The sequence below is a fragment of the Alligator mississippiensis genome, chromosome 15 (assembly GCF_030867095.1).
Source record: "Alligator mississippiensis isolate rAllMis1 chromosome 15, rAllMis1, whole genome shotgun sequence".
Taxonomy (NCBI): Eukaryota; Metazoa; Chordata; order Crocodylia; family Alligatoridae; genus Alligator; species Alligator mississippiensis.
Window position 1 is genome coordinate 2287220 of NC_081838.1, and position 12239 is coordinate 2299458.

At 60.4% G+C, this 12239-nt stretch overlaps 1 protein-coding gene across 2 annotated transcripts; it reads left to right on the plus strand.

Moving 5' to 3' along the window:
• Nucleotides 1-269: 269 nt before the first annotated feature.
• Nucleotides 270-11741, plus strand: LOC106739578 (cytochrome P450 2G1). Of its 2 annotated transcripts, XM_059719429.1 has the most exons (11): nt 270-351; nt 1271-3706; nt 3849-4677; nt 6245-6407; nt 6732-6881; nt 7412-7572; nt 9406-9582; nt 9676-9817; nt 10197-10384; nt 10471-10612; nt 10835-11741. In XM_059719429.1, the coding sequence occupies exons 3-11, from the start codon at nt 4498-4500 to the stop codon at nt 11014-11016; spliced, it is 1485 nt and encodes a 494-aa protein (XP_059575412.1). In that variant the 5' UTR covers nt 270-351; nt 1271-3706; nt 3849-4497; the 3' UTR covers nt 11017-11741. The 2 variants fall into 2 exon arrangements, with proteins under 2 accessions (XP_059575412.1, XP_059575411.1); XM_059719428.1 differs by having other exon boundaries at nt 1271-4677.
• Nucleotides 11742-12239: the final 498 nt, after the last annotated feature.

Genomic DNA, 12239 nt, shown 5'->3' on the forward strand with positions numbered 1-12239 from the left:
ACTCGTCCCTGCACTCAGGACGTGGCCGGATCCTTTGCCCGCCTGCCCGGGCCGTGGGCCTCAGTGAGCGGTTGCAGCGGGGCAGGACCGGAGTAGTCTGGCAAGCTAGCGCGGCGCTCGGGGCTGCAGGCAGGTCCGGCCAGGTCTCCGCAGGATGTGAGTCAGCCCAGGTTGCACAGCTGTTGTGGGAACGGTGCCGAGGGCCGCCTTCCCGGGCGCGCGCAAGCTTCGTCCTGGCATTGCAGCCATGGTGCTGAGGCTCCCGGAGGAGGGTGGCACAGGGATTGCATCAGGGCATCACACTGCAGCTCCGTAACCAGTGAATCGCAGGTGAACCAGTCCCCGGCAGGGGTGAGTCAGCCCGGAGGTAACGAGGCCACTGGGGCACCGGTGCCATGTGCTAGAGCTGGGGTCTAGTGGAGGAGACTCCTGGGTTAAGCTCTGGGTCCTAGGGGGCTCGAAGGCGAGGGGTTCGCAGCCAAGAGTTAGGTGGTGCCCACAGACCGAGAGGCTTGGAGCTGGAAACGAAGCCTCCCGGGTCCGTCCCCAGCCCATCGTACTGCTCCCGAGAGCCACCTGAGGGAGCTGGGGCTCCGTGCAGCGAAGGCCTGGCCCTCGTTTGCCGGAGTGGCACCTAACGAGCGGAGCTCCCGGAGCTGGCCAAGCAGAGGGCCGTGCCCCAAAGGCCAGATCCCCCTGCGGTGCGTGTCCCCCTCCCTCCTCCCAGCGCAGGATTCCCGGGGGCTGAGGCCACAGGCTTCACGCCTGCCTCCCGACTACCCGCTGTGTGCAAAGCACGAGCAGCCGGGCCACGTGGCCTGGCGCTCCGGAGAATGGCGCCAGGTGGGCTGCCACCGGACGTGGCGAGGCCCTCCGAAGCCCGCAGGCTCTGGGAAGAATCGGGGCCCCGGGGGCCTGACCCCTTTCTGGAGTCCTCCGGCTCGCCCCGGGCCAGGGCAGGTGCTGCACGGCTGCTTTAATTCCTCAAGGTGCAAAACCAAGGCATCGGGGCTGGACCACAGGGTTTCTCAACTGCAGCCTCTTGCCTCTTCCGGGATGGGAGAGGAGTCATGCATCCTCCGGGCTTGCAACCGGCTTGAGTCAGCCCTCCTCCAGCTCCCTCCCGCCCCCTCAGGGGCCCTTGGCGGAGGGGTGGGAAACCGTGCGAAAGGCTGCCTTTGTTTTCAAAGTATTTTCTGTTACAACAGAGTTCTTTTGAAAAGGGCTGCTTGCAAGGAGCGCTAACCCCCTCCCCACCATTTCTTTGCAGGACGTCCCTTTTTGGGGAGGGGGGTCCACGTGGTGCTGCAGAAACCCTGTTTCAGGGGAAGCAGCCTGCAGGCCACCCCCCGCTTCCCAGTTTACAAGAGGCAAAGGCTTTTGGGAGGCAAGGTCGTCCCCTGGACCTGCTTCATAACGGAAGAGAGATGATGCTGAGGACGGGCTTTGTTACTGTGCAGCTGACCGGGCTCGCTGCCCCGAAGCCCAGCCGAGATGGGATCGGCTAGCACCACGAGACCCGGCTCCCGGCCAGCGACTCCAGGCTGCCTGGAGCGCCAACCGGGCCCGTTCTGGGGGTCAGTCCCGGCCAGGCAAAGATGTCACCCCCAAATCCTGGCCGCTCGCACAGTTCCTGGATCCTCGTGGCTAAAGCATCGCTCGGTGGCTACCTGTCGGACGCAGGATTTCTTTTCATGCCGAGCTCATTGCAAGCCCCCGTCGTGGTTTAAAACATTTCCTCACCTGCCGATCAGCGCGTGAAGGCGCCCCTGTTTTCTACCCTGTGGGGGACAGGTGCCGAGGGCTGGAAAAGGAGATGGCAATTGCTGCACTTTGATCTTAAATGCTGGAGGCTTTAAGTGAAAGAAGAAAGGGGGCGGCAGGGGGGAACCCTGCTCAGACCCTTTTGGCCTCCTCCAGACTGGGCAAGATGGTCCTAGGGTCTGACCCAGCTCGGTTTTTAAAATCAAATGGCTCCGCTGTGTCATCCCCGCTGGCCAGGCCTGTTGTGCCCAACTTGTACTGATCTGCCACCAAAATGGATAAAAACAACAAAACGACGGGGCTTTTCTTGTTCCCCCTGCAGCATTGCCCTTCCCCACCGGTGCCCCCCAGTCCAGCCCTCTGCAGCTGCCGTGTGGCACGTACCCGCCTGGCGCGCTGCGAGGGTGCCGGCGTGCTCATCTCCGGCATCCTCCGGACACCGCCGGGGTGCTGGAAGCTGCCGTCCAGCCAGCCTTCGCCGTGCCGGCCCTCTGAGTCGGACCACAGTGCGCGTCCAGAGCCCGCGGCACCACGAGGATGTGAGCAGATGTGCAAGAAGATCTGCAGCGCCCCAGCAATGAGATGCCCCTGGAAGTCCTGGCCGGTGGGCAGACGTTCGAAGAAGAAAAACAAAACCCCCCCACCATTTTAAATGAAAGTTTCAACCATTAGGGAAGTCAGCCCTTGCTCCAGCCAGGATTGTCCCAGCCGAGGCGTAGACGGACGAGAGGGGCTAGCATTACAGACTGCACGGCGCACGTCTCCTCTCTGGGTCTCGTTTCAGTCTCGAAACCACCTCGTTCTCTGCACGTCGGTGGCCTGCGTCCAGCCCGGCTCTGCTCCCAGCCGTGGCAGTGGTGGTTTCAGGCTGGGCAGTGCCCTCCCGGCCTCTTGCTGCTGGAAGCCCTTTGGCTTTCCTGGTGCAGCATGAGATGTGCTCCTGCCTCTCCTTGGGAGAAAGCAGCTCCCGTCCCACTGGGGTGTCGCTGCACGAGGGGCCGTGGGCCGTGCAGACCTTGCAGCCACGGGGCAGCGTCGTGGCTGCGTCGCAGAGCGGGGGCTGGCACGTGGGGTCACGTTCTCAGGGCAAGGAGTCAGCAACTGGCTGCCCGAGGGACAGACTGGGGAGCCGATGTCAGGCCTGGTGCTGGGCGAGTGGAAACGGTGACTTTGAACTTGAGCCACGTTCTGCGCCCGGGAGCTGTACCCCAGGGTACCTTGCATGTGAAAAGGACATCCCCCATCTTGCTTCCTGGCGCCTGGCGCTGCCCAGGGTCGAGTCGTCGCTGGCGCCTTCCAGGTTTACTGAATTTGGGGGTGTTTGTGATGGGGGGGGATCTCAGCAGGTCAGGCCTGCCCGAGAGACGCGTCGGCGGCCGTGCCAGTGCAGCAAGGGACGACGGAAAGCGGCAGGGACATCCTGGCGCATCTGCCAGGTTCCTACCCCCCACGGCCAGGGCAGGACACACAGACAGCATGCTCCGACGAGCTGTAAAGCAGCCAGGTAGAGACATAGCCCCAGGCTCCATTCACTCTGTTACTGTAGCGGAGACCAGCCTTTCCCTGCAGGCAGCACGCTGCTTGTCTGCGGTGACGACAGCCTTGTGCGTTCCTGATCCGCTAATGCCTCGAGCTCGGGCCCTTTCCAAAACCCAGGATCCAGCTGCCCACCTTAATCTCCCATGCCTCGAAGGGCAAGGCGGCTGCAACCAAATTGTCCCAGCCGGGCTGTGAATGACAGCAGAGTTCTTGGAAGAAACTCAGAGCCCGCATCCACGTGACTCACGACCACACTGCATCACGGAAGACACCCTGGGCATGATTCAGGCAACCTTTAGCCTGGAGGATCTACTCATGTCATCACCAGCTGCCTTCAGCCTTTTGCAGAGGGTGGGGTACAAATCTGAATGCATAACGAGGGCTGGCCCAGGTCGCTTGGCAGGTGCGGAGCTGTCACGGTGCTACAGCACAGGGGCGGGCAATTATTTTGGGTGGAGGGCCACTTACTGAGTTTCGGCAAGCCATCAAGGGCCGCATGACAGGCAGCCCAGGGCAGATTAATATTAATTTTCTAAATTTTTTAGGGGCACCGCAGGCCAGATAGAAGGGCCTGGCAGGCCACACCTGGCCCCCGGGCTGCATTTTGCCGACCCCTGCTATAGCAGCTTCTGGTAACGAGGGACCCCCTGCTCTGGACCCACGTAGCCCTGTGGAGTCGCAAGGACAGGTTGAGTTTGGGGTTAATGAGTGGAGGGTCCTCTTAATTCCTGGCAGCCAGCTCCCTGCAGGTCAGGGCCTTGCAGGGCCTGACAAGGTTTCCTTGTTGATTTATTAACCGACACATGTGAAGCACGGCAGCTCCTGGCTGGTGGGGGCGAGCCAAGGGGAGTCCACCTGCCCTTCATGCAAGCTGGAGGAGGGGAAAACGTCCCCACCTCCCTTTGATGTTGCAAGGGGGAAAGCTGTGGGTGGGCCGGGAAGGACGCAGTCATCTCCTGGGGCTGCTCTGCCTTTCGGGCTGTGCGCTGCTGCCCACCTTCCCTCCACCCCGGGGGTACAGCTGATGCCCCAGGAGGCAGTTCTTCCCCCAGGGGCCGCCTTGCCAGCTGGTTGCGTGCCCCATGCTGTTGTGTAACCACGAGGGTGTGCCAAGCCCCACCTAGCACCAGTATAAGTAGCCGTGACTGAGGCTCGAGGCATCTCCAGGTGTGCGGAGGAGACGCGGGGTCCACCATGGAGCTGGCCGGAGCCTTCACCCTCCTCATGGTCGTCTACGTGTCCTGCCTCCTTGCTGTGGCAGCTTGGAAGAGGAAATCCCGCCTGGGCAACCTGCCCCCCGGGCCCACTCCCCTGCCGGTGATCGGGAACTTCCTGCAGATCAAGACAGGGAAAACCTTTAAGTCCCTGGAGAAGGTAAGCAAGGGGCTGGGCTGGACAAGCCGGAGAGTCGCGAGCCAGCTGGCAGAGGGGAAGCCATTGGATACCTGCGGTGCCCGGGCATCTGGATGTGTCCGTCTGCCCACTGTTGGCTCCACTGGGGGCAGAGACCAAGGAGAGGTCTCAAGCTGAGTGTAGGAAAAGGCTGGAAGGCTAGGGATGAAGGCAGGGGAGATTCATAGATTCATAGATGTTAGGGTCGGAAGGGACCTCAATAGATCATCGAGTCCGACCCCCTGCATAAGCAGGAAAGAGTGCTGGGTCTAGATGACCCCAGCTAGATACTCATCTAACCTCCTCTTGAAGACCCCCAGGGTAGGGGAGAGCACCACCTCCCTTGGGAGCCCGTTCCAGACCTTGGCCACTCGAACTGTGAAGTTCTTCCTAATGTCCAGTCTAAATCTGCTCTCTGCTAGCTTGTGGCCATTGTTTCTTGTAAAATAACCGACACACGTGAAGCACGGCAGCTCCTCCCTGGGAGGATTTGGTTACCACGAGGGTGGCGATGGGTTGTTCTGTGCGCTCTGAGGATTTGCTAGGGCTGGGCTCATGGATGAAACCCTCATCCCTGGCTGGAGACACTGAGAGGGAGACAACCCAGCTGGGAGCAGGGTTGGGCTGGATGAGCTTGTCCATCAATCCCAAGCTCCGTCTGTCCTCAGCATTGTCCTTCCCCACCGGTGCCCCCCCGTGCAGCCACCGCGTGGCACGTACCTGCCTGGAGCGCTGCAAGGGTCCCAGGGTGCTCACCTCCAGCATCCTCCGGACACCACCGGGGTGCTGGAAGCCGCCGTCCAGCCAGCCTTCGCCATGCTGGCCCTCTGAGTCAGACCCCAGGGTGCATCCAGAGCCCACGGCACCGTGAGGGCATAGCCAGCTGCAGAGGCTGAGCAGACGCGAAAGAAGAGCTGAGTGGGGCCGTCCTCTTCCCCACCCGGCTTCGAAGCCCTGCCACTGTCAACACGGCAGGTGCCGAGAGACAGGGACTTTCCTTGCCAAGTGCAACTGGTTTTGCTCCAAGGTGGGCAGTGCCCAGCGCTGTGGGGAGCTGCTCCCTGCCCGGGCTCTGGGCACTTGTGTCAATGGCAGTGCAGGAGGGCAGGCAGAGCACTCCCGTTTCCACCAACCCCTTTGTTTCCCAGCAGAAAACCGGGATCTTGGCAAACTCGTGCACCCACAAAGACTTTCTACGGCCTCAGCAGCCCAAAGCTGCAGCATTCTCTGGGCACCCAAACCCATTGGGCTCTTAGCAAACTTTTAAAAAAGTTTTTTGCATTGCTTAAAACTGCGGAGTTGCAATTTGAACTGTTTTTCATGATTTTATTATTCTTTTTACATTTTTCTGACTTAAATTGCCAGTCATTTTCTCATTGAAGCAAGTTCAGTGCAGAAAATGAGAGCGGGATTGGGGCTTGGGACAGGGATGGTATTTGCTTTTTGATGGAAAAGTGACACTGTCCATGGGGCCCCGCGAGCTCTGCATGCAGCCGGGGTAAGGGGGCATGGCAGCAGGAGGCTGCTCACCAGGCCCCCTCCTCTGCAGCTGCAGGAGAAGTACGGCCCCGTGTTCACCGTCTACTTCGGGCTCAAGCCCATCGTGGTGCTGTGCGGGCACAAGGCGGTGAAGGAGGCGCTGGTGGACCGTGCCGAGGAGTTCAGTGGCAGGGGAGAAATGCCCACGGTGGAGAAGAACTTCAATGGCTTCGGTACAAGCCCTGGCTTCCAGGGCGGCCCCTTTTCCCCCGGCCCCGGGGGAGACAGGGCTTTTAGACAGGGTCACCGGCAGTCCTCCCTGCTCCTGTGTGTGAGTCCTGGCTTTGAAGGAGCAGCACCCATTTCCACTTGGCCCCATTCGGGCGCGGGTGGACCTGCTGCCCCGCGGGGCACTGCTTTGTGCTTCCCTCGTGCAGCTGCGGTGGCTTCCCGGGAGCGGGGCTTGGTCCCAGCAAACCCGAGCCACCGGTTGGGCTGGCTGGGTGGCCCTGGAAGCAGACAGTGGCCCCCGCTTATGGCCCCGCTGTCCCCCCCAGGCGTGGTCTTCTCCAACGGGGAGCGGTGGAAACAGCTGCGCCGGTTCTCGCTCACCATCCTCCGCAACTTCGGCATGGGCAAGAAGAGCATTGAGCAGCGGATCCAGGAGGAGGCCCAGTTCCTGCTGGAGGAGTTCAGGAAGACGGAAGGTGAGGATCCCAGGAGGGGGGTGAGCCTGAGCACCGCAGACACCCTGTGTGAGCCTGTCCAGGGTGCGAGACGGGGGCTGGCCCTTGTTGCACTGCGAGGCACCGGGGTAACATTGCTTGGCTCCAGGTTGCCTCTGGGCACCGCTCGGTAGAGTTACTCTGAAGTGTGGGGTGAAGAGGTGGGGGCTTGATGGAGAGCAAAGTGTTCATCCAGATCCACCCGGGGGCTGGGCTCGTGCTGGTGGAAGGGGCATCGGGGCGGTGGGGCGCGGGAGTGCAGGGCACGGCCTCGGGGTCGCCATGTCCTGGACCCTCGATGGCTGCGAGGGGCAGAGGAACAGGGGGAAACCCTGCTCAGACCCCGTCACTCCCCCATCCAGCACCGTGGGACGTGAGGAGACAGACCTGGGGTCTGACCCCATCCATGGCAGCCCTGATGCTCTTCTGCCGTACTCCTGAGGGCACCACAGCAGGCCCCCAGCCCCAGGCTCCAGTGGTTTTATAAGGCTTTGTCCCATCTCTCTCTCCAGAGAAACCCTTCGACCCCACCTACCTCCTGAGCAAGGCCGTGTCCAACGTCATCTGCTCCATCGTCTTCGGCAACCGCTTCGACTATGAGGATGAGGTCTTCCTGTCGCTGATGCAGATGATGAACGAGAGCTTCCAGGAGATCAGCACGGCGTGGTCCCAGGTGGGGCTGGCTTGTGGCCGGGTGACCCCTTCCAGGGACGGGGGTGTGCATTGAGCTCACTCGCTGCTGTCTTGCTCTGGTGCAAAACCGTCCTAGAGACGTGGGGCTGGAAGGTCACATCCAGTCCGACCCCTTGCCAGAGGCAGGATCGGCCCTGTCCAAACCAGCCCAGACACATCCATTCTCCAGCCCCTTAGCAAAGCTATGGTTGTTGGCTACAAATGTCCAACTTGGGATCCTTAAAATTCTAGTTTATTAGGCGGATTGAAACACTGTAATCATAAACCTTGGGGCTGGTCCCCACACACACATGCACACACATACACACACAGAGTCAGGTATAGCTATCCTACAAGCGCTAGAGTCTGTCGTTGAGGCTTCTTTCAGCGTGATGTTATCTTCCAGAAGGGGGTCGCCGGCTGGTCCTTCTGGCTGGACAGGTCTGGTCGAGTTGGAGATCAAGAGGACGCCCCTGAGGGTCACTTTTCACTGCCTTTTATCTGTCCTTGGCAGACTTTGGTGACTCCCCAGTTTTCAGGTTTGCCCAATCCAGGGGTCATTGACCCTCGTGGGACTTCCCCCCCCTCGGTGGCTACTGGACGGCATCTGTCAGCCCCAGGGCTTGTCTGCATGTACGTGCAGGTTTGAGCGTCCGTTGATGAATTTAGAATAGGGCTCTGGGAGTGATCTGGAGATATTCAGCCCAAAAGTTGGTCCCCTGCGTTGATTAGCTCAGGCCAGGGCTTCTAGCCCTTGATCAGTGAGGTTTAGAGATTTCCCAGTTGTTACATTGTCTTCTATTGAGCTCTTCCCTTGGTTGATCTGCAGCTTCCAGGTGTTAATAGCTGTCTGCTACTATGTTACACATTCAATCTCTGATTCACTCGCTCTTTCAGGGGCCAGCCTGATACAGGGAAGGGCAGTTTGATTCCTGCCCTTGTTAACATTGTTACAATGTATAACTTACTTATGACACTAAACACATTCAGTTGAAAGTTGAAAGGCGAGGAGTATAAAATATAAGCTACCAATGCCATGGCACACAAATAGATAAAAATACCAAAATACAAGGGGAGATACAAAATGGACACATACACATTTTAAAACGCAATTCTTTATCTTAAAGTGAAAGAGAAAGGAAGGAAGAAAAGGTAGAAAAAGAGAAACATATCCAAGGAGGGGAGAGCAAATGCAGGCAAGAGGAAAAGGGGGCTTTCTGCTACACGGTCAGCCCGACACAGCTCCAGTCACCCCCGACCTTGCCGTGGTGGGGGGGCCGCAGCCACTAACATCCTGCTGCTGTCAAAGGTTGTTAATCCACCCTTGGAGATCCCAGGCGCAGGCTGCACCCCCGCTACGGAGGAAGGCACCCCTCACCCCCAGTCCAGACCAGTCTGAGCAGGGGAGGAATCCTTCCCTGCCCCCAGTGCAGCATCGGTCTGAGCCCGAGCAGAGGGGCAAAACCCTGCAGCCAGACCCATCCCCAGCCTGGGCTCCAGCCAGCACACAGCGCCTCTGGAGGAGCCTTAAGCCCCACCTGACACCCATCAGCCTGGGCTATCCCAGTGAGACCCCCAGCTCAGAAGCAATTCACATTTCAAAGGGGTTTTTTAGCTCCTGGGTGAAAATATCGATGGCACCATTGCTCATCCTCTCCTTCTCCATGTTTTTCCTGCTGGCTGCAAACTTTGCAGCCTGACGATGAAATGGGAAATGTTAGGAGTTAACAGGGGGCAGAAACGGGTGGGGAATGTCCTTGCCCGGGAGCGAGGGAGGGACCGGAAAAGGGCCATGAGTCTGACCCCACCGTCCCCACGTCCGGGCCGGCCGCAGTTCTACGACATGTACTCCAGCTTCCTCAAGTACTTCCCCGGGCCCCACACCAAAATCTACGACATCCTGGAGCGGATGCGGGTCTTCATTGCTGAGAGGGTGAAGAAGAACCAGGAAACCTTGGACCCCAACTCGCCCCGGGACTTCATCGACTGCTTCCTGGCCCAGATGGAGAAGGTATCAGGGCTGCACAGCTGCCCAAACCCTGGGGCATGGGGTTGTTAAGAGCACGGCTTCATCCTGCCTCTGTTTTCCCCCACCCCGCTCAAGGACAAGGGGAACCCGGCCAGCGAGTTCAACCTCAAGAACCTGGAGCTGACCACCCTGAACCTGTTCTTCGCGGGGACGGAGACCGTGAGCTCCACGCTGAGATATGGCTTCCTGCTGCTGATGAAGTACCCTGAGGTGGAAGGTCAGTGAGAGCAAAGGCCTCCCCCCGCCTCCCCCCACAAGGTAGGGCTCCCCCCTTGTCGGCTGGGGCCTCCCATGTCCATCAAGGGTCTGACACCGCAGGACTTGGCTGAGGTCTCCTGGGTCCCAGCCCTCCCGCATGGTGTGTGCGGCACTGCAAGACTGATGGGCTGTGGCCGGCCTTCACGCCGCGCCCATTTCTCAGGTGGAGGATGCTGAGGCACGGAGAAGGGATGTGACCAAGGTCACTCAGCTGAGCTGAGTCAGAAGCCACATCTCCTCTTCACTAGCCCACGCTGCCTCCCACCAGTCCCCCTTCCCCAAACAGACTGGCAGGAGCACAAGGGGCCCAGGCTGAGCCCTGCCACTGTCTTTGGCAGGCAAAATCCACGAGGAGATTGACCGGGTGATTGGGCAGAACCGGGTCCCGGCGATCGAGGACCGGAGCCACATGCCCTACACGGACGCCGTCATCCACGAGATCCAGCGGGTCAGCGACCTCATCCCCATGAACGTGCCCCACATGGTCACCCGCGACACCTGCTTCCGTGGCTACACCATCCCCAAGGTACGGGTGCCCGGCTGGGCTCGGCCCCGGGGCGCTGGGCGGAGGTGGGTGGAAGGCAACACGGTCCTGATGGCCCTTCCCTGCAGGGCACTGAGGTCTACCCCATGCTCAGCACTGTCCTGCACGACCCCCAGAAGTTCAAGAGCCCTGAGAGCTTCGACCCCAGCAACTTCCTGGACGAGAACGGCGCCTTCAAGAAGAACGACGCCTTTGTGCCCTTCTCCTCAGGTAACCCGCCACCGCTTGGGGCACTGCCCGTCTGCGCCTCCCTCGGGCACGCCAGCCTGTCCCTCCCCGTCCCTGCAGCGCCTGGCTGACTCTCGCAGGGTTGATTTCCAAGTGCAATAGTGATGCCTCCTCCCATCACCCGGGCAGGCATGGCGGGGCTTTGCCCTGGACCCCACATGTCTCCCAAAGGATGCTGGTGCTCAGCCCTGTCTCTCCCCGCAGGGAAGCGCATCTGCCTGGGGGAAGCACTGGCTCGCATGGAGCTCTTCCTCTTCTTCACCACCGTGCTGCAGCGCTTCTGCCTGAAGCCCCTCGTGTCCCCCGGGCAGCTGGACACCACCCCGCAGGAGAGCGGCTTCGCCAACATCCCCCCCTCCTACCAGCTCTGCATGTGCCCTCGCTGATGGGGCGCCTGGGGCTGAGGCCTGGCCTTGGCTGCCAGCCCTGCACCTGGGCTGGGGGCTACTCGCGGCAGCCCCAGGGCTGCTCTAGCTCCTGCTTTGTCCTCTCTGGGGTGTCGCTACAGCCAGGTTCACTCCAGTCCCTCCCCCAACCCATCCCTGTGAGCCTGGGGGAGAAGCCACAGCCCAGAGCACCCCCAGCCATGCCCAGGTCCATCCCCAGTGCCAGGGGCTGGGTGCAGGGCCTGGCCATGCCTCGGCTTTGGCTGTCTCCCAGCCCTGCTCCTGCCAGACTTCGGGGCCTCAGCTCCAACCCAGTTCATTCCTTGCTCCTGATTCACAACAGGGTGAGCCTGACCCAGAAGGAGCAGGTGTGCAGTGCATCACTGTGTGCACACACATGCAAACATACATGCACATGTGCACACACAAGCGTTGTGTCCTGGCCTATCCGCTGGGAGGCATCAGGGAGCCCCAGGAGATGGGAGACTTGCCTGGGGCTTTGCCACCTGCTCCTTCCCTCCCTCCACCTGGGGCATGGCCAGCTGGAGCAGTCCTCACCCTCTGGTAGTTCCCAGCAGCCCCTGGCAGCTTGTTAGTGCCTCCCCACTCAGCTTTGCTCTTTTAATTGCTTCCAAATGTGATCAGGACCAGAAGCATCTGTTCATGGTTGTCTGAGTTGCGTGTGTGTCCCCCGTCCCCATTACAGAATAAAAGCCAGGGCTGGATTGCACCGTGCGAGGCTGACTCATTTCCTGCGTCTGTTCTGGGTTTCCCTGCCTGGGCTGCCCACCCGTCCTGGCTCAGCACTGAGCCGGCTAGAGCTGCTGCAAGGACCCGTGTGCCCGGATGCTCTTGGCATGTGCGTGGTGGCAGTCCCGGGTGTCCTCTGAGGCACCAAGGTGGCTGCCCTCCCACCCCCTCTGCGTAGGGATTATGAAGAAGGGAACTGTGAACACAACAGGAAGGATCCTGAAGCCCTTTTATCAACCCATGGTGCATCCATAGCTCCAATACGGTGCCCAGCTCTGCTCCTCGCACCTGCAACGGGAGGGGGAAAGTCTCAAGAAGGTGCAGAGAAGGGCAGCGAGGGGGATCGGTGCTATTGGAGGAGAGTAATGAGGCCAGGCCTGGTGGGGTTAGGAGAGAGGCGCTGGAGGGGGGACAGGATGGGGGTTTACACCCTATGAAGCGGGGAAGAGACAGTCCTGGGAGATCGATTCCTG